Source organism: Carassius gibelio, chromosome B2 (genome assembly GCF_023724105.1).
Source record: "Carassius gibelio isolate Cgi1373 ecotype wild population from Czech Republic chromosome B2, carGib1.2-hapl.c, whole genome shotgun sequence".
Taxonomy (NCBI): domain Eukaryota; kingdom Metazoa; phylum Chordata; class Actinopteri; order Cypriniformes; family Cyprinidae; genus Carassius; species Carassius gibelio.
In genome coordinates, this window is record NC_068397.1 from 20,712,749 (window position 1) to 20,739,926 (window position 27,178).

General features: G+C 37.8%; 1 protein-coding gene across 1 annotated transcript in view; it reads right to left on the reverse strand.

Moving 5' to 3' along the window:
• Positions 1-2,556: 2,556 nt before the first annotated feature.
• The window catches only part of LOC127951467 (translation initiation factor eIF-2B subunit gamma-like), a 34,269-nt gene continuing 9,647 nt past the window's right edge, over positions 2,557-27,178 (reverse strand). The window contains exons 4-12 of the mRNA XM_052549343.1: positions 23,524-23,683; positions 23,138-23,249; positions 14,109-14,198; positions 12,063-12,196; positions 11,752-11,942; positions 11,586-11,648; positions 11,335-11,483; positions 6,516-6,619; positions 2,557-2,733 (exon numbers count right to left, since the gene is read on the reverse strand). Coding sequence (XP_052405303.1) covers positions 2,681-2,733; positions 6,516-6,619; positions 11,335-11,483; positions 11,586-11,648; positions 11,752-11,942; positions 12,063-12,196; positions 14,109-14,198; positions 23,138-23,249; positions 23,524-23,683 — 1,056 coding nt within the window. The 3' untranslated portion in view covers positions 2,557-2,680. The remainder of the gene's footprint in view (positions 2,734-6,515; positions 6,620-11,334; positions 11,484-11,585; positions 11,649-11,751; positions 11,943-12,062; positions 12,197-14,108; positions 14,199-23,137; positions 23,250-23,523; positions 23,684-27,178) is intronic.

Below are 27,178 nucleotides of genomic sequence, written 5' to 3' on the forward strand. Positions count from 1 at the left end.
TATAATAAGTACATAGTATGTAGATGAGGAACAGGACTGTAAAATAAAGTGCTACCAGAAAAGTTATAAAAGTTACTTTTTGGTTGGCAAATCTCAAAGCTCTTCTCACATATAAGCAGGCCTAGAAAACCGGGCTGGAAGCTACACAGAGACAGTGAGGTGGGCCTGATATACGATCTGCCAGTTGACATCTGATCCCAGGCCCAGGAAAACACAAGCATCTGTCACATTTGGCCCAAAGGCTGGGGAATGACACTGAACACAGCTCTGCACAGCTCCAAACCAACACAGCCATGGGGACTCCAACTCTGAGAGGCTTTGTCTAAATATACAAACCTTTGAAAAACAACGGCTGCCACATCTCCCGAGCCAGGTCTGGTGGTCCGAGCGTGGACACTGCAGCGAGAGGGGCCAAAGGCCACGACATCTGATTAGTTATCACACTGACAAAATGGAGGACACATGTTTCATATTAGTAGACGACAGGCATTCAGAAAGGTCCTGGGGCATTTGGGGATTTTAATCATTTCATTTCTACTTAACGTGTGCAATGCATCATAGCACCAAACAATTTAATGAACATTATCCGTCTCCAGGGAACAATTCATTATTTAAAAAAGTTATTATTAAGCCATTTGGGAAGAAATCCCAGCACTACCGCGGATCCCAATGAGCTTAATCTGCCAAAAGTCTTGAAACATAATGAAGAAAAAAAAAAAGGGAGGCCGAATGGAGCAGTGACAATCTCATAAATACACAAATTATTTTATGGATTCAAAGACAGAGAGGGGAAACACGAAAGAGATGTCACTATAAAATATTTCATTACGCCCAAAAACAAAACGTACAATCATTCCACCGCTGACACTAAATGACTTGGATTGGCCCTAAAAACAATCAGTTGGAACAGTTATAAATCACACAGAGCATCTTCCTCAGGCTCTGAATCCATCGTCACCAGGGAACCGGGGACCTGTAATTTAAGAGATGCACAAGTGCTGGAATGCTATAAATCGTTGACAGCAAAGAGGAAAATCTTTAGGAAGTATTCCTTTTAGGCATTTTGTGAAAGCCTGTAAGTATGGGAGAGAAAAAGAGACTGTTAGTAGTCGCTGTCTGACTGGGTGGTCCATTTCTTTCAGTCTTTTTGTGTACAAATAAACTTCTCCCCATTGTGGTTATCTGTTCCTTTCAGCACCAGAGCATGCAGTCCCAGTCATGGTGGTCACGCAGATGGGTGATGGGATATCCACTGGACAAACAACCAAACTGCAAACTACACAGACACCCACCAAGATCAACACCTGCAACCAAACACACTTTATGAACTTGGTTTCAATACATCAAACACTTTATACCCATGTTTCCCACATGATAGTGCCTTATATAAATCAAATCCCTAGAGGAAGTGATGGTATCAGAGCGTTCTTTGATGTATGCGTGTGCCTATACACAGCAGTATCACAATCCATCTACCATGCTATCATTTTTAGGGCTGATAATCGATTTACAATTAAGGTGATTTTCTTTTATATCGCTTTTCAAAGGGTGTTTATATTTGCATAATATTAAATTGAGTTAAAACTAATTATTCGCAATAATAACATTTGCATATTAATAACAAAATCATAATACTACTAAATTGATTTAAAAATAGGGGAAACAAATCTTTATATGTATTTTTTATATCGCTTAAAATATTTTCATATTTTAATAATTCTAAAGTTAAAAGTGTAATAAAAGTGTAATTATTATTCACATTAATAATTATTTTCCCTAGTTTAAAATCAGTTTATTATTATTATTAATGCTAATGTTCATTTTAATTTGAATAATAATTATACTTTTAATCTAATTTACTCTTATTAAAATATAGGTATTTATTATAAATGTGGTAAGTTGATAACTTGCATACAGATATTAGCCTGTTTACTTTTATCTCACAAAAAAAAAAAAAAAAATATATATACATTTATATATATATATATATATATATATATATATATATATATATATATATATATATATATATATATATATATATATATATATATATATATAATTTATAAATAAATGTTATTATTAATAAACTATTAATATAAATAATACTAAAATAGGTTAAACCTATAATTATTATTCTTATTAAAAGTAACATTAGAATTAATAATAATAAAATAACGTTTCATTATTAAAGATTTAAAAAAATTACATTTACGTTAGTGTTAACGATAATTACATTTTTAAAGCTCAGTATTAACTGTATTATTAACAACATTATTATTATAATTAATTAGTTAATACATACACATGACTATTAATATTATTTATTAATGCCAAGTTAAAGTTAATAATAATAACACTTACATTTGTATTCATGATTACATCATTACATAATAAAAATGGCATTTATATTATTAATATATATATATATAAAAACTAAATCTATTGAATTATTTGTATTTCAAATGGTAAAAACACCATGGCACTTTTTGAAAAAGTGGCTGCAACCTACTAAACTGATGACATACAAAACACACACACACACAAAAACAGAAGTCTTGAGATAAATAAATCCATTTTTATTTGGACACATAAAAAATGGATCCTGTGTAGGGGTTATGCACATGGAAGCAGGTTGATCTGAGCATCTTCGGCTCTGTGTTCCATCTCCACCAAAGTTCTAGATCTCCATGAGTTGGTCTGATCCAACGATGACCTCATTGGTTCTTTCAGCTGTGAGGAGAGAGAACAAGATTCTCACAAAGAGCTGTCAGGCATCTGGCGATGACCTGTGTGTCCTGTTAAGATTCTAATGGTTGTTTCTATCAATTAAAAACAGGAATATACTTTTATTTTTATTTTTTTTAAATCTGGAGTTTACCTTTGTGGGCCACTCCATCAAATACTGACAAGCAAACAGTTTACAAATGTGTCAGGCTTATACACACTCGCTTTGGAAGGATGATATCCTCTTGCCGAATCTGACTATTCCAAACTAAACGTTTGAGAACAAGATTAATGATCCATAAAGACATATTTTAGTGTGAAGGAATCTGCACAAAAGCCTGTTTTTGTGTTCTGAGTTTGGGGAAAGACAAATAGAGCGTGCTATGCCAGAGAGAGAGAGAAAGAGAGAGCGAGAGGGATGAACACAAAGAGAGAAGGTTGGAACAAGGGTGTCTAAACAGTCTGAGGAAAGGTACACGTCCTCAGCCTCCAAAACACCTGCAAAACTACTGCACCTTACAACACTGTGCCGAGTGGCAGGCTGGGTGGTCCTGGACGTACAACCCATCTCCAGGGCCTGGGATGCTTTTAGCAGCCATAACCCAACACACTCAATCCCCTGAGGACAAGGATGCTGGGAACACAGAACCTTATAGAGAAAGCGTTCAGCTAGAGTTTATGAGATGTCTATCACTCCTTTGTGGCTAACACACGCCAACAAGCCAGTAGCAGTAAACAGACTGGGAACAGAAAGAGTGCGAGTGAATGAGAGAAAGACACTGAGAGGATGGAGAAAGAGAGTGTGTGTGGAGTTGACTGTATTAGACCACCATGGTGGAACAGCTATAAAGTCTACTAAGAGTTGTCTAATCACTCAGCAGCTGTCTAAAGAGATTAAAAGAGTACCAGAGTCCAATGTGGGGGTAACCTATAAGCTACAAGTGGACACAAATCTTGGCATGTAATAATTAGGGCCAATACTGGCATTTTTCCCATATATATTATGCTACAGCTGACAATATTTTGATGGATATATCAACACTGATATTTTAAAATTAAAATGTTAAATTTAAAATTAATTAGTTTTACTCAAAAACCAGGCATCAAAGTGAGAATAACAGAATAGATATATGTCCAGATACTGATTATTACTTAAAGGTTCATTTCAATAAATTAGAATGTCGTGAAAATATACATTTCAGTAATTCAACTCAAATTGTGAAATTTGTGTATTAAATAAATTCAATGCACACAGACTGAAGTAGTTTGTATTCTGAAGTCTTTGGATCTTTTAATTGTGTTTATTTGGGCTCACATTTAACAAAAAATCCACCAATTCACTATCTCAACAAACTAGAATACTTCATTAAAAAAAAAAAAAGCCTTCTGTAAATTATGCTAATTTACTGTACATTTACTCAATATTTGGTAGGGGCTCCTTTTGGTTTAATTACTGCCTCAATTCGGCGTGGCACGGAGGTGATCAGTTTGTGGCATGGCTGAGGTAGTATTGAAGCCCAGGTTTCTTTGACAGTGGCCTTCAGCTCATCTGCATTTTTTGGTCTCTTGTTTCTCATCTTCCTCTTGACAATATCCCATAGATTCTCTCTGGGGTTCAGGTGTGGTGAGTTTACTGGGCAGTCAAGCACACCAACACCATGGTCATTTAACCAACTTTTGGTGCTTTTGGCAATGTGGGCAGGTGCCAAATCCTGCTGGAAAATGAAATCAGCATCTTTAAAAAGCAGGTCAGCTGAAGAAAGCATGAAGTGCTCCAAGATTTCTTGGTAAACGGTTGCAGTGACTTTTTAAGTGGTGAGTGGTTTTCAAAACCAAACACCAGCAGATGACATTGCACCCCAAATCATCACAGATGGTGGAAACTTAACACTGGACTTCAAGCAACTTGGACTTTGAGCTTCTCCACCCTTCCTCCAGACTCTTGGACCTTGGTTTCCAAATGAAATACAAAACTTGCTCTCATCTGAAAAGAGGACTTTGGACCACTGGGCAACAGTCCAGTTCTTCTTCTCCTTAGCCCAGGTAAGACTCCTTTGACATTGTCTGTGGTTCAGGAGTGGCTTAACAAGAGGAATACAACAACTGTAACCAAATTCCTTGATTCGTCTGTGTGTGGTGGCTCTTGATGCCCCAGCCTCAGACCATTCCTTGTGAAGTTCACTCAAATTCTTGAATCGATTTTGCTTGACAATCCTCATAAGGCTGCGGTTCTCTCGGTTGGTTGTGCATCTTTTTCTTCCAAACTTTTTCCTTCCACTTTCTGTTAACATGCTTGGATACAGCACTCTGTGAACAGCCAGCTTCTTTGGGAATTAATGTTTGTGGCTTACCCTCCTCGTGAAGGGTGTCAATGATTGTCTTCTGGACAACTGTCAGATCAGCATTCTTCCCCATGATTGTGTAACCTAGTGAACCAAGGCTCAGGAAACCTTTGCAGGTGTTTTGAGTTGATTAGCTGATTGGCATGTCACCATATTCTAATTTGTTGAGATAGTGAATTGGTAGGTTTTTGTTTAATGTGAGCCAAAATCTTCACAATTAAAAGAACCAAAGACTTAAACTAAACTACACGAGTTTCACAATTTGAGTTGAATTACTGAAATAAACTTTTCCACGCCATTCTAATTTATTGAGATGCACCTATATATTTATATATATATATATATACACACATGCATACGCAGACACACACAAAGTAGAATAGTTCAAATAGGTCACATTCATAAAATTAAATTAAAGGAAATAAAAATTCTGTAATACCAAGATTGTTTCCAAACATTGCCATCTATATCAGTGCACAAATTTTTAATCCAGCATTACATTTAAGCTGAATAACCATCTTTTGTGCGTCTCGAAATCTTTCAATTTTCTAGCTCAACCTCAAAGGACAATCAGCCTTTTTATTTCAGGAGGGTACACATCAAAACCAAGCAGCGACTCTTTAATGAACTTAATTTCTCTCTTTGACTTCACTGTAAATTTGTGCATCTGTGAGCAAGTGTCAACCTCAAGGGTACAGAAGTGGATTTATTGCAGTTATTATAAGCAATGCTTTTTAAATAATAGGTTACATTAACCTCTGTTCTGGGTTTTTCTGAGATAACTTTGAATCGTGGTTTCTTGCTGCGCTGAAGCCGGAGGAGCGGGTGTACGTCGGGGGAAGTACAGGGGGTCTAGCTTGTAATTTGGGATTTCTGGGAGCACTTCAATAAGCCTCAGCATTTTTAGAGGTTATGGCCAACTAATCGAGTCCAGCTCGAGAGTGATGACAGAGAGGTGGGGGGTGGAGACGTAGAAAAGGTTTTTTTTTTTAGGGGGGGTGAGAGGGGGTCAGTCGACGCAGCAACACCCTGTTGTTCAGTCAATTAGACTGTGCAGCCTCTGGACATCCTAGGGCCGCCTTAAGGCACTGTCATTGATGGAGAGGTTAGAGACCAGGCACGGACCACCCGGAATACAAGAGCCTGAAGCCACACACACACAAACCTTGCAGTGATCTAAGACTGCGAGGATTAAGCATATTAAAAAATAAAGCTCAATTGTACACACAAGCTTAGGTTTTAATACGCTATTAAAACAGATTAAAACGCACATACACACACAAGATCACACAAACGAAAAGGCAGACATGGGCGTGAGAGTGCACACATAAACACAAACACAAAAGGCTGGATTTATTACGAACACTGCGGAACTACAGAAGTGTTGAGTGTGTGTTTCTGTGCGTGTAGTGTAACCCGCAGAGCGCTGGACCACAGCGTTCTTACCCTCTGGCTCTATGCGCTGGCCGCTCCCCACAAGACAGTACTTCATGTCGGCTCCACGTCCAATCACTGCATTGTTGCAGATCACGCTACCTTGAATGTTACACCTGGGGAAAGAGAGAAATTTTGTAGTGTTTTAGTGTTGTTTTCATGCGCATACAAAAAATGCATGCCATAAAATGTTTGGGGTCGGTAAGAAGTCTCACCAATGCTGCATATATTTGATAAAAAATACAATAAAAACAATAATAACATGAAATATTATTTTTGAATTTAAAACAACTGTTTTCTATTTAAAATACATTTTAAAATGCAATTAATTCCAGTGATGGGAAAGCTACAATTTCAGCAGTCATTACTCCAGTCTTTAGTGCCAAATTATCCTTCAGAAATGATGCTAATGTGTTGATTTAAATCATTTGTAACATTATGAATGCATTTAACTGTCACTTTTGATTCATTTACTGCATTTTTGCAGAATAACGGTATTAATTTCTTTTAAAAACAAAAATCATACTGACCACACATTTCTGAAAGGCAGTGTAAATCATGAGAGAAACAGCACTCGTTGTGTCCAAAATAGTGACAATTTGGACTAGAATTTGAGAGATGTTTTGAGACTGTCATATTGTTGACACCTAGGTCTATTTGGTCAGTAGTGTTGGCAACAAAAATCTTGCCTCTACCATGCCTCATTCAGTTCTTTTTTTAAAGAATTAAAAATATATATTTTTAAGTGAGTATTTGAATAAATACTGTATGTGACAGTGGACCAAAAAAACATTAAGTTGTATTAAGTTGCACTGGTATATTTGTAGCAATAGCCAACAATAAACTATATGGCTTATTATAAATCTATGGGCTGTATATATCTTTTATGCCAAAAATCATTAGGATATTACATAAACATGTTTCATCATGCAGATATTTTGTAAATTCCCTAATGTAAATGCACAAAAACGTAATTTTTGATTTGGAATATGCATTGCTTAGGACTTCATTCGCACCCTCAGATCCCATATTTTCAAATACTAATATCTCGACCAAATATTGTCCTATTCTAACAAACCCTGGTTTTGTGGTCCAGGGTTACATATTGTGTTAAATAACACTTTGGCTGTAATTTACTATTCAGAGATGTTTTTGATTTTGGAAGGCCCATATTGTTTGACCACTAGTCCCAAGCAAACCATTTTTATAGCTCAGTTCACATAACTGATCTCCAGCATTCGACTTGACTATTAATATCCAACTTTCTTTCATAATCCGTCATATTTCTATGTGAAACAGAATAATCAACATGAAACATACCAGAAAGAAGTCAGGCTTTGTGTGAATTTGCTAAAACAACACCCAGATAGCTAATTGCTCAAAACGAAAGTAGTCTCAGAGAAAGTTATTGCATTATGATTGAATAGCACAATGAATTCTTTGGAATAATACACCATGACCACATGACCACAGACCAATAAATCAATCAGAGATAGAAAGCAAATAGTCAATACTGATTTAGTTGCTTCTAACCGTTGGTCTGTGCACATTCACATCAAACCAGATGTCTTTTAAGACACTGAAAACATTGTTTCACATCAAAAGTAATTTAAACAGAATCAAGACTCCATTGCACTGCACTCCATCCAGCTGTTTTTGAACTCCAGAACACATCTTGTGTAAACACTCTATCCTTAACACTAGATATCAAGCAGTAAATACCTTGCTACATTAAAATAATACAGGAAGTATATAAGTAAAGAAGCACTGACAGTGCTTATATGCAACATGACTTCTTTTCAAAAAACATAGTTTATGTCTGGAATCTTTGAGCATATTAGCATAATTAAAGGCTGATATTTGTGTATGCGAAGTGCTCGGGAGCCTGGCTTTGAACTATGTGCACTTGGACGCACACAGACACAGACGCACACGCACACACACACACACATCCCTGTGCTGCTGTCTGTTTACATCATACAAAGAATAATATTTTCCTGGGATCGCTTTGGCACCATAAAACTTTATTTGCTCAGTTTTATGTTTACTTGGTTTGCCTGGGCCAACTCTTAACTTTTTCTGCACTCTCTTGCGGTGAAACATATTTACCACGAGTGTTCGGCTTTCATGTCTTTTTGCTAATTGCACAGCTGAGGGTCTTGTCCTTTCCTCACCCGACCCTATTACAACCCACCACCCCCCACCCCACACCCCCCCGCCATCACCACCATGTCAATTTGAAACCTGATACCTCAATGTGTTCCCCAGTTTTTATTTTCCTCTTGGCGACATTAGCATATATATTAAAAACAACATTGCCTTATGACGTACAGGAGCGCTTTAGTGCTACTTTTCTGTGGTTTAGTGTCCGGATGTCACAGGACCTACTGGAAGTGCCATTTCACACTTTCTCCAGCCATATAGCGATGCAGAATCTTAAACCACAACTTTTTATGAAAGATTTTCAGCTCACGGAACAGGGACAGCAGACAGGGCATCCCGTCTTCAAGATCAAGCAGCGTCGGACAGCGTGCCCCGTGTTGTAGCTGACGGAGGCAGGTTTCTATTGGCAGCTACACAGTGTGCTCTATTCAGGTGCACGGGTGTGTACAAGAGAGAGAGAGAGCGAGCGAACGAGCAAGGTTTGAAGAAAGAGAGGGAGAGGGTGAGACAGAGGGGGTAGATGGGAGATTACAAGGATTGGCGTTTTAAAAAGAGAGACCACCAAAGATGCAGTTGCTGAAATACCACTAATTACTGACACTTTGCTCCTCCTCGCTGTGATCCCCCCCTCCCTGCCCTCCACCCCCACAAGTCACCATCATGCTCCCCCCACCCTTCCCATCAACCCCAAACCTCCCGAGCTTTGTAAACAACCACTCCTACATGCAAACAAAGGGCCGAAAAATGCAAGTGGCGCTGTTAAATGCCAGGGATTTCCTAATCCCTTCTTACTTTTTTTATGTTTTGAAAGAGTTGCTGTTCCTTTCTTTCCTTCCTCTATCCTTTCTTTCAGTCCACTCTTCATGCACAGGCTAATTCGTACACGAGGGTCGCCACGTTGGCTCCAAGCTTGTTTTTTTTTTAAGGGAAAAACTGGTTTAAACCAAAGCTGTCTCCACTTAACAGGGTCCTTTTTCTTTACCACCCAGAGCTGATTTGGGACAGTTTGTGTTCAATGGCAAGCAGGATTGCCATGAACCCAAATCAGCTTACATCTAAACCGTTTAGGGTGAAGAAAAATAAAAAAAAGTGGTGGGCAAAGAAAAAAAAAAGTCTATGATCTCAGAAATAAAGCATGCAAGTTTAGAGAGGTATGAATGTTTGCTGAAGCTTCTTTGACTTGTGTGTTTAACACTTCTTTGGGAATCATTACATCTACATTCATCACTTTTCTGTTAATTTGTGGTACCGGGGGCCTGTTCGGGGTCAGCGAACACCTTTAGGGGTCTGACAACACAAGTTTCTGTTTTTGCTCAACACAACAAAAAGCAGAAGCATCAACCCCAACACCACCCGCAGGCAGAAGCTGGTCAGTCTCTCTGCGCATTATGTCTACGTCAAGCCCACTTTTAACCTAAAAGACAAAATCTGAACATTTGTTTCTACCTGCTGAACATCTGACCCAAACCACTAAATACTCTGGAGACGGTGAATCTGTCTGTCATCCTAGACTGTGGACGGTACAGGACGACAAAGGGGTGCATGAAATTGCAAAGGCTTTGTACAATACTATTTAAAATGTTGAAAAGTATACTTTGGGATACTTTGAACTGCTAAATGACAGCTAAAAACTTGGTACGAATTGAAAAATGTATTACTTAAAAGTAAATTTGTAACTATTTCCAAGATGCTTTTATCAAATAATCCCTAAAATGTTCATGGTTTCCACAAGAATATTAAGCAGCACATACATTCTTAGCATTAATAGCAGTAAGAAATCAGAATATTGGAATGATTTCCGAGGCATCATGTGACACTGAAGAGTAATGGCTGCTGAAAATCCAGATATGCAATCACAAGAATAAATGACATTTTAAAATGTATAAAAATAGAAAAGTTAGAAGTTTTCAAATGTAATAATATGTCACAACATTACAGTTTTACTGTATTTCCAATCAAACAAATGCCGCCTTAGTGAGCATTAGGAGATAAAATCCCAAAATTTTGGAACAGTTATATATAATACTTGATAAGTCAATCTTGCAGATGGGCTCTGTAAAGTCGGTTTCATTTAAGCAAATCATGTCATTTTATTAACATTTTTAAATCAAGGTTCCAAAGCTTCCAAATTCCCATGACTGTCCCGTTTTTTTCTCTTCTTCTTTTTTTTTCTAAATCATGGCAACTGCACTGAAAAATGAGTTAAGAATATGAATTGTATTCGATATTGCCATTTCCATTTTTTTAAAAAGGTTTTATTGATTCAAATGGCTTCTCTTGCTCTGAAAATCACCATTTTAAAATTCACAAATATTTCCAAGTTGTCCATGACCACTGGAAAGCTGCTAAAATAACTGGTAAAAATAAAAAATACCTTGACAGTCTGTGCTGGAAAGTGTGTTCCCAAAAGTCTGCAATGCATTTGACTTTATTTGATCTATTGCAGCAACATGATTTAGTTATTTATCTAAACTCTTTAGTTAAATATTGCGGTTTATTAGTGTGTTTTTAAATATTATTACATTTAACCACTCAAAGAATGCAAATGATGTTATTCTGGTCAAACATCCTGTCTGGGTTTGATTTACAAATAAATTACCCATAAAAAGACTCTTTCTGAATCATATTCTCATAAACATTTAGAACTCACTTGAGTAAGATCACATACCCTTCTTCAATAGTGACTCCATTCATGATGATGGAGTTGGTGATCTTCACCTTCTCCTTGATTATAGATGATGTGCCAACATTTGAACGCTTGATGGATGTCTTGTCTGATATCTGACAAAATGGCCCAATAATGCTGTCACTTCCAACCTAAATAAAAGAGACCGCATTACTTAATTTGAGGCGTAATGTATTTCAATGCACATTTTCAATATGCAACATGCATATTTTTGACACATCTATGGGACTCACCAAGGAGCGTTCTGAGATCGCAGCAGTCGGATGGATTGGAGGCTCCTCAAACAGCTTTGGAACCTAAGGGATAAAGGAAACCATAATTCAGTGCAGCCATAGCAGTGTCTCAAACGACTGTCCACTGTAAAGAAAAATGGGCCATGTTCTTTCAGTTTGTTCTCACCACACGATTGGCCTCTATATAAGCCGCGAGCGTGTTCACACGATAACACATGCCCTCCTCCATGATGTGGACATAGCAGCGTAGCTTTCCGCCATGGTAGGCCTCACTCATGTCTCCACGATGATCGTTCCAACATGACCTCTCTCGGGCGAGCTGGACCAGCGCCTCATCTTTACTAGTGCTGAGGAGCTCTGTGAAGGCATGCATGCGGTTTTTGAAAGGTCACCATTTATTATGTACACCAAACATTCTCTTAAAAGGATCGCAAATATGAACCGTGCAAATGCGAGTCATTACAAGAGGAAGCTTACCCAAATTGTGGTCAGCATCCTGTTGTTTTTGATTCCTCTCTGTATCCTCCGTTGCAGTTTTGGAGTTTAAAGACTTGGAGAATTGCTTACGCACCAAATACGGCACTAGTTCCCCTCTGATTGAGGTGACAGACCTGTAAATAAAAGCATATGGTAACAACACAGGTTTGAGCTCGGCCTTAAAGCAGGGCTGTCAGTCATTTAAGACAAAAATCATTTTCTCACCAGTAGTGTATTTGCTATTATTCTATCAATTCAAAGGCATTATAGTGGCAGAAGAGTAAAGTAACAAATATCCATTACATAAAAGTCTGTTAATCAGCACTACTTTTCAAAAGCTTAGTTTATTTTTATGCTTAATGCAAGAGACGTAAAAGCAAAGAGGAACATTTTACACATCTTAATGTCCAACTGAATAATGTATGGTCTCTTATATATAGAAGATATGAAATGTTTAATTACATGTTTAAAAAAACATGTTACTTGAGGAGCAATTCAAAATCTGCATCACTCCTTAAACTAGTCTCTCTCTCTCTCTCTCTCTCTCTCTCTCTTTATTTTCTCTTAGGCAAGATTAGAATTTCCATCTGAATGCAGAGACAGAAACAACAGTTACTATGTCCATTTTCTCCTTCAGTACTCCATGGCACTGCAGGCTCAAGGGCGACAGAGAGAGAGTGAGAGAGAGAGAGAGAGAGAGAGAGAGAGAGAGAGACGAAGGGAGGGAGGGAGGGATGGATGAGGAAAAAAGAATGCGGATGAGAGAGAGAGAGAGAAAAGGCACCATAAAAAAGTCAAACTTCTTTGATGAGGGAAAGTGGGGAGTTGGGGAGGGCTGGTGGGGGGCGGCAGATTAGATGAAATTATGTTTATATCAGGGGGAGAGTGAATTAAAATGTCAAAGCGGAGAGAAGCCTCGCGCTTTTCTGAAGTCTGTGAGAGGGAGAGGACCTAAGAGAGGCCATGCACCACACCACTTTACAGCGGGCTGCCTGGCCTCACAATGTCAGTTACAGGAGCACAAAGGGGACTGGAGGGGCAGGGGAACGGAGGGCTATTGGAGAGGATGAATGGAGAGCTGAGGGAGGAATGAAGGGGTGGACTGTAGAGGACACAGGCCCACTCCAGGATTAGAGACACTGCGAAACGACTAATTATGTGGAAGGGCTGCTGCTTAGATGCTTGCCATGAAGTACAGAAAGCTTCTTTTTTTGTTGTTTTTTTAAGTAAAACTTCTTATATTAACTTTCAAATTCAAGTGAATTTTATTATACTACAGTAAATAAAAATACAAATACAAAAAAAAAAAAAATGTATTCACTTACATTCCGCTCTCTCCCAATATAAACATAAAATATTAAATTAACTAGAACACCTATAAGTCCCACAATACAATAGAACAACAATAAATGAGCCACGTTATAAAATACATTTTCATGTTGTCTTTATGTGAGGAAAAGAAAAGTTGGAAAAGATTTTAATGACCTTCTGAAATCGGTTTGGAGGATACTAAAACCATATTTAATAGCAGGTGATGTGTTCAAAATTCACATGCGGTTCAGACACAGATTGTGCTTTCAGGTTGTACATTTTCAAACACTTTTACAGAAAAATGAATCTTTTTGATTCAATTCCTGATTCAACACAAACTTAGTTATTATAAAAAACTACCTTCATAAAAAATTGAGAGGAAAGTTGAATTGTCAGTATTTAGATTTAATAAAAGCAGCACTCAAGCAGCATGATCTCTAGAAGTTTGTGTAAAACCTTATGATCTGGATGTTATCCAGCACGATTTGAGCAAATTAATTCAATGGATGCAACATCTGACCTTGCGTTCAAAAGGAGTTCATGCGGCCAGTGTCATAAATGTGCAGACCTTATTATTTCTTCTTTTTTAGTAGTAACTTTTCCTTGTTCTAAATTCTTAAACGTTCAAAATAATCCTCATAAAGTGCATGCAAATTCTTTGGCACAGCACACACCTGGCAGACATGGACACAGAAAGCTGTGAAATTCTTCCTTCATTGGGAAATCTTCACTTACTTGTTGTGTACTAAGAAATCAACCACAGATCTCTTCAGGCAGTACAGGTGGGCATCCAGCAGGCCGGTCTTGATGAGCATTCTGGGATGTCTGGAAGAGGGATATACATATATAAAAAAAAGTGTTTGAGAAAGGGAGGGCAGTGAAGACGGGAATCTTGGAGTGCAAATAAAAAATAATCACAGTAAATGTGAGGAAGGAGGATGCGGCTGCTCCAGAATAAAACGCAGGGTAAACGTGGAACATGCTTGATGGTGAAACAAAGTAAATACATAACAGCTCTGCCTAAAAAACATTATAAGGCGCCCTGCTACCCCGGTTTCCTCAGATGTTTTATAATTAGATTATATAGCTTGCCTTTACGTCCCATGCAGTCTTTCATTTTCCTGTCTCACTCCCACTCTAATTGGTCTCTTTGAGGCACTGAGAACTATAATGACCCCCAAAATAAGAATAACAAGTGAAACACAAGTGAAGTGACATGAAAGAGAAGAATTGGAGGTTGTATCTCCATTTAATCTCAGACAAAACTGAAATAAATATAATCATTTCCATTTTTTAACATACATTTACATCACGGCCATGGCAACCTCAGCTGGATTACGCTTGCTGCCACAGCTTTTGAATTGTGAGATGTCAGAAGCACCATCGGACCCCCCAGGCAGTTTTATAGCCTGCCATTGACATGAAAATGCTCCCAGAGCCCCTCCACAGTGTCATGAGAGGCCCACAAAATGGCTGCCCCCGGGCAAGAGTGATTCACATGGAGAAAGAGTCCAGTGCATCCTGAAGAAACACACTAAGTGTTACTAAAGGTAAAGCAGACTAGAGCGCGACGCAAGTTAAGCTGTCAGATGTACGTGAGGACTTCCAGTCCCATGTTTGGAGAAAATAGTCTTTACATCAAGATTACTGGGTCAAGGTTTTGCTCAGTGGCCTCAATTCATGATGATTCAAGGCTATCAAGTGGCACAATTAGGGTAAAAATAAATAATTAAAGACTTCTCGAATGCAAAATATAAAATAAACCTTGAAATATTATTGAAGTATTTTAAGAAATGGATAAAAAAAAGTTATAACTATACAAAGAAATTATGAAATTCATTAAATTAAAAGAATTCAGTATACTGAACGTAATCATTTTAAATTAATATTTTGAATAAAATTAAACTGATAAGTTAAAAAAAATATTTATTTTTAATGAATCTTTTCACAAAAAATATAATTTGTATGTAGTATCTCAATATAATCTTATTATATTTGGTGGCGCTTAAAGAATTTCCTTTGTTTTCGCTGTAAACAAAGCAGTGCTGCACTTATGAACTTTAATATGCATTATACAGAGGCAAGATGAAAAAAACTTTTCTAAAGACAGTAAGTTTATACATTCATATAAACTCCTACCCCTAGCTGAATCGCAATTTGTTTTGCCTCTCAACCGATTTTAATCATCACATATTTGAATCGATTTTCAATCTGCTCACGGTTCATCGTTATGTCCCTATGTTTAGATACTTCAAATGTATCAAATTCAGTGTATAAAATATGATATTTGTAATTAATATTTTTAATGAAAATAAGTTAAAAAATGTACAATTAATCTTTACACAAAAAAATTGTAGATCATAAAAAAATATGTATTTTATAACATTTGTTAAAGGTGCAATAGTTGATTGTCTTCAGAAACTTTTTTTTCTTTTTTGTTAAGCTGTTTCACATCCCTAAAGCAATTATTAAGTTGAGTAGTCAATGTATATATCTGTATTTATAGATTCTGTGGAAGGCATAGAACCAATAAATGTATGTCTATTCAAAACGCTCAGTCTGAGAGTTTTTAAATGACTTTCCTACCTGCCTGTCAGTGTGTGTGTTTGCATACCTCTGCACACCCTGTTCACGCAGACAGGATATGTCATCAGCGCGTTTACACATGCTGTGCAGAAAGAGCGAGAATGGCAGATAAACATCAACAACCCAGTCTTCCTTCCTGGTATTGTTTTCGCGCTGATGAATGACACTTGATGTAGCCCAGCGGTTCACAATTCCAGTCCTCGCACACATATTTTTTCATGTCTCGCTTAACACACCCGATTCAGATCATCAACTCGTTAGAAGTGAACTATGTGAATGAACTGTGTTCTGATCGATATGATCCCTACACTGTGTTCATTGCTCCCTATTCCCTGAGCAGGGGTTTACTTCACTTCAGAACATGGACTGGAATTGGGAACCGCTGATGTAGCCTTTTGTAGTAATGTTGTCTCTGGTATTCTGGTATTTGAGTATAAATGCGTTCAGGTGATGTGGCTTTGGCCAGCGATTGCAGGGCGATTTCAGTGCTATCAGGCTAACATTTGTTAGCCTGTACACTCCCACCCATAGCGATGCACCACATGCAGGCTTCATGCCGGATGACCTCCCACCCCCCGTGACATTTACGAAGCGAGAACCTAAGAGAACCATCTCTTCTCTAGAGCTTTACTGTTTCCCTCCAGTGGATAACACACCGAGAGGCTGAAATGCTGCAGTGTTTATTCACTCAAATCTCAAAAACAGACTGGCTGTGTGTAAATCAGAGCATGTGTGCGTGTAGATACATTAGAAATAAATTATGATGACACTAAGCTGTTCCGTTAGCCAGCAGTGGCTGGATTCCTGAAAAGCAGGAAAAGTGCGTGCGGAGACAGAGGAACGTTCAGATGTTTTCAAGTACATATGGCACCAATGTGCTTGGCTCACACACGCAGACTGTAGGGAGAGATCCAGAGGAGGTGAGGAATGAACAAAGGCATGACACACTGATTTATGGGAACACCCAACATGTGACATCATGGTTTGGCACCTGCGGGCAGGAGAATGAGTGAATCACAGAGAACGATGAGTCGAATAATGGAGTGATGAGTAACAGATACAGATCCTTGCGGTTTCTGAGAAGAAATGAGTGTTAAAGACCGGGGAACAGAAGGTCAGGAGGAAGACGGGACTGCCAGACAATAAGGAACAGGTGCTGTTTATGAAGTGCAGACACTATAAGGATCACAGTGCAAAACATAACTACGAATCAACTTTTCCATCAAACTACTCACTTGAACGGGAAGTTGCTCTGAAAAAATGCTCTGAGTGGTTAAAAGATGTTGCTATGCCTTCATCAGAGCAGACTGTGCTTGCCGAAAGGAGGGGCTTTGTAGAAAATGATGTGTCTAAGAGAGGCGGGGCATAGAGAACCTACAATAATGTACAGTATTTTAAAAAATAATGTGTTTTTTTTTAACATTAAAGCAAATACACAAAATATGTGATCTTTAAAACAGCATCATATGAGTATTAAAATATATATATAAATTTAATATATAAAAATATATATATTTTTATTATTGTTTTTGTTATTATTACATAAATCTAACTCATCTATTGAACTATAAATCTAACTAAATCATATAATCTAAATTAAAATCCTAAATTGAAGATGAAAACTGACTTATTTTGGTTTTACCTAAACAATTGTTTTTTTGAAGAACGTACTATTATGGAATTCAGAACATAAATGTTTATATTCAAATAATCTAAATCTACTCAAATTGAAAACGCTAAAAATACACAAAATGAGATTGTAACCGTAATCATGTCTTTTGATTTTCTCTCAATAATGTGGTTTTATTGAAAAACATACAGTTCTGGAATACAAATTTAAAACGTTAATTTATGATCAATAATTGCAATATATCAATTTGTTTTTAAATAATAGCTTATAAAAATGAATGATAATATGTTTTAAATGTGGGACTTTTGGGTCAGAATGTTAAGAATCAATCCATTACTCACTCATCTATGGGATTGTTTTGGCAATAAAAACATTGACCTATAGAGCTCATGTGGGTGCCACAGGTTCAAATCCAACTTGCAACATTTCCCCCACTTCTAATTACTTAAGGTATTCTTGTCTGTGGGATTACAAAGAATCAGAAAAGTCAGAATTTGCTTAAATAATTGTAATCTTGAAGCAACTGTCTTAAAATGTGCTTTACTGTAATGCTCCAAGTTAAAACTCTGCCTGCAACAGTTTCCATCAATCACATTCCCTTGCTGTCTGCTTCCTCCTCAAGCTGACAAGGATGACAAAAATCTGGGAAAGGCCTCCAGGGTTGTGAGTGACTCACACTATTAATTTTAATGGCTTACTACTATAAAGCGCAGCACAAAGAGCAGCGTTACAGCGCAGTGAGGTCATACGTTACACAGTGCGCCATCGAATGAGCCCAAGCAAATTTATCCAGGCCTCTTTAAGCTCCGATGCATTGCAAGATGCGAGGCCTTTGTTCTGCGCTCACTGGTCTGAATCGACGGGTAAATAACTAACAGACTGACAGTGGAGCAGAAAGACAGGAGGATCTGATGGGTTGGTAAATCTTAGCACAGGACATATGGCTCACACCTTCCCCTCGATCATCCTCAGTCGATCTGGAGAGTGTAATGTTTGAGCAGCGTGTTTAGGAGGGGGAGCTGGATTGCGCACAATGTTAAACACTGCTCCTCATTTCGCTGTGTTAAAGCTGCAAGTGTTTAACAATGTTAGCATGCCTTTTCTCTGAGCCGTCTGAGAAAGTTTACTGCTTCCATAGCTGTCAGACTGAGATACATGCATGCTTCCTGTCCCATCTAGTCTTTCTGGATTTGTGTCTTTTAAAAAGTTGTAATGGTCTGCTATCTGTTCTGCAAACTATAACAGGTAGAGCTGTCATAAAACCAGAGAGAAAGGCTGCATGGCTAGTAACTGTATAAAAAGAAAAAAAATCTAATATTAGTATGTGAGAGACTGGTAATATCATTACATTCCTATTGGTCAGTGTAAGAGGAACTCAGCTTAGTCTGAATGTTAGCCTGATTTAGACCATAGTTTTCCAGCATAAGCTGCCACAGTGACTAAGCTTGATAGGCCTATGTTAAATTTGCTTTATGGAACCAAATCATTTGACAATAAGTCAGACTAACTGAAATAAGCCTGGCTTATTTGGTGGACTTGTTTTATGAAACATTCCTCGAGGCATTAGAAGTGATCATATTTTTTTCCGTTGCATCATATTGCGTCAAATCACATTTGAATTGAATCAAACTTTTCTTAAATCTTTTTAAAGATAACATTTTCTTTCAAGGCACTGAACCCCCAGCTGCCCCCCGGGCGCTGCAGCATAAAGGGTTGCCCACTGCTCCGGGTGTGTGTTCACAGTGTGTTTGTTCACTACTGTGTGTGTGCACTTTGGATAGGTTAAATGCAGAGCACAAATTCTGAGTATGGGTGACCATAATTGGCTGTGTGTCACGTCACTGTCACTGACACGGTCACTGTCAAATATAAAAAGTTAACTGATAAATGTTAATAAATACTATAATAGCATATAAATATTACTAAACAACACTAACACACGTTCAGAGACAATTTTAATTGAAAAAATAAAGTAAGATCAATGTGACTGAAATTAAAGGTTTCTGCTACTAGACCGCACAAAGATGGAGACACCAATCTCCAAAATGCGTTCGTCTCACATTTCAAGTCTTTGACCCTAGAAACACAAAGGACCACCAGTAAAGATGTACCACCAGTAAAGAGTACTGTTAGTGCCTCTTTTAATAATGCTACAAATGCATCAGTCATCGCAGAGTTGCCAACTCTGCCAGCTCACTTTCAAGCTCTGTCTAAGCTCTCACACTATCCGACAAAATCTCAGGCCAAATTACATCACAGCGCAAATTAAATCGCTAAATCTGCTCAAAGGATTTTCCTACCAGTGCAGGACTTGTTTGGTCTAACACAGATATTATAAATTGGACTGGTCTAAAAGAGGCAGGATTCAGCATCAATCAAATTTCTTCCAACACTTTCAAAGTGACTACTACATAGCCAGCTGTCAACAGCCGGATGGAGAACATGAAGAGTGTTTGTGTTAGTGGAAGCATTCCATTCAGCTGGTGAATTTCGCAGCGTCACGGACCAGGCAGGAGATCATTTTGTTGCGTATTAGATGAATATGTGCACTGTGGCTTGAAGATTCTCTGTCAGTAACTTTATAAAAATTATTTCATAAAATAAAAGATGCATTTAAAAATAGCAGACATCATGGAGTAAAGCACACTGAGAAACGGGCATGAACCAATTTATCTTTCACTTCAAAGGGTTCATGGATTCACTTAAAGGGATCGTTCACCCCAAAATGAAAATTTTATGTTTATCTGCTTAACCCTGCGGCATCCAAGATGTAGGTGACTTTGTTTGGGGTAAACAGATAAACATCAAAATTGGATGAACTGTCCCTTTAAATTTGAGCAACTTAACTGCTTTAACTGCTTAAACTGTGCTTTAACTGTTTAAAGCAATCAAGAGATGCTTTCCCCAACACATAACTTACATTATATTAAAATTTTGAAACAATTTGGTATAACCATGTATACAAAACTATAGCTTTAAAAATTGAAACTTATGTATGCATACTTTTCAAACAAATGTGCAACATTGAAATGAGCAACAAATTAGCTTAAAACATGCATTAAGTATAAAAGTTGATAATTCTGTCATAATTTACATACAAATGTACATTACCCTCACATTATTCCAAATTGGTATAACTTACTTGCTTCTGTGGAAAAACATCAGAAATTGAAAAGAACACTGGGGCCAAACAATTTCGGACCCCATTGACTGTCACTGTACGGATGAAAAAAAAAAAAAAAGAGAGAGATTTTTTTCCAAAGTATCTTTTGTCTTTCACGAAAAAAAAAAAAAAAAAAAAATTCACAGGTATGGAACAGCACTAAATTTGGGGTGAACTATCCCGTTAAGCCATAATAACAGAGAGAAGACAGTGTTTTTACAGGTCTGATAAATAATGAGGACTGACTTAACACATGTGGACTGCACATATAGGCTTCTCTGTGCCTGTATAAACACACATCCAGACAATGCCAAGGCTCAGAGACAACTCAAACAAACAGAGCAGTATCTGAAGTACTGTTAAACATTAGCAGACATCTTTCAAACCGCACTGAGAATTCCTGCGTCCTTCAGAAGAGCCCAAAAAAGAAATGGCCAGGTCATATTCCACCCAACATAAAAATATATATATATATATTTTGTGACATTATTATGGAAGCTTATTTTCACCACCAAATAATAATAAAAATAAAAAAATAATAATAATAATAATAATAATATACACCCCCCCCCCTCACAATTCTTAAATTTGTCTTTTCAAAATTTCAAGATATAAACTCTGAATTATGTGATATAAATGAATTATGAGACAAAAGTCACAATTACTTTTAAAAAACTTTCTTGCTTTTATATAAAATATTTTAAGTTCTTTATTTCGGGGTGCGATTTGTCTCAAAATCATTCTTTCTTGTTTATACTTTGAATACGTGCTTATATTGTGAGTATATATTTGCATTAGGCTGGTGCGATACATTACCAAACGTCAGATTAGGCAGTGTGTTTACATTCTCCCACTCACCAGACAGCATGCTAACAGCTGCCGCAACCCTTCTTTTACTGAACAGGATTTACAGTGGCAATGACTCTCCAAATTATTTATGAGCTCCCAACACAGCCGCATATGGAGCCCTATCCCACAGTCCTCCTACACCCAGACCACTGATCACCCCCCACAACCAGGAACGCCAGGACCTTTAGTCCATCTACATCGGAAGCGAATTGCATGGCAAAATATTATAAGAACCAATGATCTATAATAGAGATTCCTTATATATAGATCAGTCAATAGAACTCCTTATAATCAGTGATGCTGTCTACACTGGATGCGGCACGGCATGACACCACAAATTCCTGACAGTAAACTGCTGCCGCGTTCAGATTATGACATGCTGACACAAAATACAAATGATTTTCAACTGTCCCTTTGTCGCGTCCAGTACAGACAGTCTTTAGCTGATGCGGCGCGGTGTCACACGACAACTTTCCCGTCCGGTGTAGACAATGTGCAAGGAGAGATGACTGAGGACGATGGAGAATGATTTGCAGATCCTCAGTACCACTGAGAAACATATAATCTTGTCAAATGTGTGGTAAGTACTGTCGCTCCGTAGTATAAACAGTAGCCAACGTGCAATTGCGAATCTCGAAAGTGAAAGTGAAACTAAAAAGCGCACATTTTAAAGGGGGGGACATTGTGTCTATCGGCCATTGGTACCGTCTATCGGCCCAACTCTAGTAAAGATATTTAAATGAACACAAAATACTCTCTCTCTCTCTCTCTCTGTCTATACATACATCTAGTAAATCTAGTCGCAGTGTAATATGCATCATTAGCCAAGTATAAGCTATTAAATGATGTCGTTTGAAAAAGATAATATATCTGCACTAAAGCATGGATAAAACGTCCACAGATGAGGAGCAAATGGCTTCTGAAATTAAGTACTCAAATATTAAACACTCGTCAGATAAAATAGTCTAATAAAATGTACTTTCTCATAGTTCTGGGAAATAATACACACAGATCCAAAACCTCAGACCCAGAGAAAATCCAAAGAAAAGAGAAAGCAAGTGAGAAAACAGTAAAAGAAAGACAGAGCAGAAATATAAAAGTGGGTCGGGAAGGGGAGAAAGTTGAAAAACGCTTAGGACCAACAGTTAAGAGAGACATCAAAACAGAGTTGACAGGCAGCATTTATGACAGGCATGTGTAGAGGAGGCTCCAGTTTTATTAGCCAGCCCACATAAACAACAGGTCATCGCCCGTGAAACCACCATTGTTCTGAGGAAGCAGGACCACTCTAAAGACAGTGGCTTTAAATTCTATTTAGACCAATCAAGTCAGATTTTCAGCATAAAAAAAGATAAGCACAAGAGAACACAAAATGGACCAATGCATATCCCCTGAACACCAAGCCCAAAGTATTGGAAAGCAATGACCTATCTGTTTTCATTAAAAGGCCAGATCAACATATTTTGGTTAAAATAAAATAAAATAAAATAAAATAAAATAGACTCCAGGTTAGACCTGACTGACATTGACACTTACTTGCGCATGATGGACTTCCGGAGAACAAGGCCTTCATCCAGGTCTGCCTCATTGGCCATGAACAGAAGCCTCTTTCCCGTGACGTCCACGCCTACAAAGTCCCGCTGCTCTCCTGCCATAAGGCACAATTCCAATCTGTCATAGCCAATTCATAAAATACGACAGCGGGATATTGTAAAATACAGTCAAACTGTATTTTGGCTCAAGACAGATGGCTAGTCAACAACCTGGATGATTTGCAGGAATGCAAAATAATACAGTCCACTGGGATGCATTTTTTGTTCATTTTGGGAAAAGAGGAAATAGTCAATAAATAGGTTTTGGAAACCTATTCCAAACCACACCATCTTTTTACTGCACAATCACGTTAGTGTGAGGGATAGTACCTGCTTTCTTCTTGCCCTTTTGGCCAGGGACAGTCTCTGTGAATTCATGCACTTTGCTCATGAGCATCGACAGGGTGGCGTTGTGTGCACGAAAGAGGTCCACAACTTCATGCAGAGCCACATCTGTTATCAAATCACAGCTCACCACCAAGATGTCCGTCTGTGGAAGAAAAAAAAGTCAAATCCTATTTAAAACCAGCATCAACACGGAACAATCCAGCTTTTCCACCCACAACTTGATTATAATGTGTTCCCTACACATAATTACAATGATTACTTTCAGGTTTTGAAATCACCAGTCAATTTGTTGTTTTGTGCCAATGGGCAAGTATTTCCAAGTACTGTATTTGCTACAGACACTCAGCATCCTCCCTGTTCCTGTGAAATAAAAGAGTAAGAAATACTATACAGATATATTTGTTCACAACAACCCAGGTCCATCCAATCTAGTCATTAATTGTCATAGCTGTAATGTCACAACCAATGACAACTGCAACGATAATATTACCACCACCACCATTTATATAAAAGCAATTTAGTCTTCAGAAACTACATTTTTCATATTAATTACATATGTGACCCTGGACCACAAAACCAGTCCTAATGGTAAATATTTATTATTTTGTAATAATAATTTGGCCGAGATACAACTATTTGAAAATATGAAATCTGAGGGTGCAAAAAATTTTTGGCATAAAAGAAAAATCAACAATTTTGACTCATACAATGCATTTTTAGCTTTTGCTACAAATACACCCCAGTGATTTAAGACTGGTTTTGTGGGTCAAGGGTCACGTATTAAAGAAGCTAGCATTGTCCTAGGAAGTGAAAGAAACATGGTACCAAGCTTGGAAACTGAAGTAGTAAAAAAAAGTGGGCCAAAATTCAACAAGTGCCAGTGTTCCTGGAGCACAAACTTGTGCTGAATGGTCAAATGAAGCTTGGTAAGGTTATTTTTATGGATCGGTTTCATCTGAAACCGCTGTGATAGACTACCATCAGCATCAGGTCAATATTTCATACCTCAAACTTATTTCCTCAGCTTGTCAGGCTATTATTTTCTATTTTAGCCCTACATACAGACTACTTACTGGCATGCTGATCTCCTAAAACTGGCTGGTATATTAAATAACACCAACAACAACCAGGTTTTCATATACTCCCAAGAAAAAGAGGTTTTTGCTCATACAAAACACTGCCACAATGTTTCAGATGACATTTTCATGGCGTAATGTTCTATCTTCACTTCATGTATGAAAACTCCTGACGATGGTCAACAAAAGAAGAACATGACATGAGAATGATGTGAGAAAACGAGAGACCCAGTCTCACAAAAAAAAGCCCTGTGCTCTGCCACAGTTTGCGTGAGTGTGTGTATAAGTGAGCGCAAGCATGGAGGGGAACCCAGCGATAAATCCTGCTCTCCTTTGCCATTGTTTCTGTTTGAGTTGTCTGGTTCCCATCTGGTCTGTCCATCTCAGGCCTGTGGATAAATAAACATGGGAGCAGGAGTGGGGAACGGCCCGTTAGAGCGTGCCTGGTTCAGGCAGAGCTGCATGCCTCATTGGGGAGGCCCAGGGAGAGGCCCTGCCGTGACGCTGTGCTCTGCTCCGCTCCAATACAGTTCCGGTTCTCTTGCACTGGCCCTGGGGCAGAAGGCCCAGGAGCCACCGGAGGACACATGCTCAAAAGATAACAGGGTGCACAGCGCTGTCTGTTTAGAATGAGCTAACTGTGCTACTGAGAAAAGAAGAACAATCCCTCCCCATTGACCACTGCAAACTCAGAATGACTTCAAGCTAACAAACTCACAGCAAAGTCAGAACCACACACAATCCGCAATCATGTATACATATTCTGCACAGAACTGTGTGTGTGGGGGGGCGGGAGGATGGGTCTATGAGAAGCTGCATTTATTATTACTTAAAAGACACCCTTTGGATGACAGGACTCTCAAAATCATACAAACATTTCATAGAAAAATTACCTTTCAAAAACCAAAGAGACATCTATATTTTAAAATAACTTACTTCAAATGCAATGAATATAATTCTTTAATAAACAAAGATTTCTGTAAGATCAAATTATAAAACCTGATACACATGCAGAACTCTGATCATACATCTACTTAAATTACTACATTGCCTGCCAACCATAAACGGTCTAGAGTTAGACTAATGAACTACATTACTTGGCAGTAGAACTGTTTATTCGAATTATTTATATTGAGCATATCATAATACAGTTGCCAGTGTTTAATTAAAGTAATCAGACCCGTGGGGCTGTGCCTTTCAGCAATGTCTATCCCAGTGGTTCTCAAGCCAGTGTTATTTTACTATCATTAAAATACTATTTGAGATTTTAAAAATATATTGTAATACTATTTTAGTATTTTTCCCCCCAGTTAGTTATTTTAGTTCATCATGTTAAATGTAAAGATAATGACATTTTGCCATGAATATGTTGAGAATATTGAGATATTAAATATGGAGAGATATTGCCATGGCCACTACCTGAAATAAAAGAAAGCTCAAAAAAGTTAAAGTCCATTTTTGAAGGTCCAGGCCCCATGATTTTCCAGAGTTTCATGATAAGGAATTATAGGAATACAAAAATAAAATGTTTACCTCATAAAATATTTACATTTTTGGCATATCAACAAATAAAAATTATTAAAATGCCTCTTTTATTAAATTTACATGACTTTCGCACGTCAAGAAACCTCACTTTCAGAATGATGCTACCTCATATATAGATTTTCCAACACCATGAGAATAATGGTGTTGGAAAATCTCAAAGTCATCTCATGGACCCCTTGGAAGTTTGCAGAGGCCCCTAGGTCCCCAGTTTAAGAGCCACTAGTCTACCATGGCTTGTTTCTCTTTTTTTATGGCCCTATGAATTCTGCAAATACCTAATAAATAAATATATATATATATATATATATATATATATATATATATATATATATATATATATATATATATATATATATATACATATATTGAGCACACATTTTACACACGGTAGTTCACACAAAAACTAAAATTGTGTAATTGACTCATACTCATTATTCAAACTAACTTTCTTCTGTAGAACACAAAGCGATATTTTATAGAATGTTTTTGCTATTACTGTTTAATGAATGTCAGAGGATCCAAAACAACACAGAGGCATGCAAAAGAATAAGAAAGACAGGTTTGGAATGATTTAACTTTTTTTTTTTTTTTTATTCTTGGGTGGACTATTTCTTTTAGACTGGTCACTGCTGTGGTTCAAAGTAGCCAATAGACAGGCATTGTCTGGAAATGTGTACTCCAGTCCCAGAGTACATAAAAAGAACACAGAGCGAAAGCAAAGCAACCACATAACGGCTATCATTCAAACATCCAAACATTTACCATGACTTCACAGTCAACCAAGAATGAACACAGATGAAACGTAAAAAATGTGACCAATGCTAGCCCACCCATCGTAAACCACCCAAGTAAATCGATCAGTCGCTGCAGCTCCAACCACTTAACATTTCATAGCTGGGGTTTCTATTTTTGAGGGGACCCAAGAAGTGGCCAAATGCCTGAAGCCTGACAACGGCAGTGCCCTCTTGGCTGCTGGGAGGGGAGGGAGTTATGAAGGCTGGATCAGCGGCCTGCCT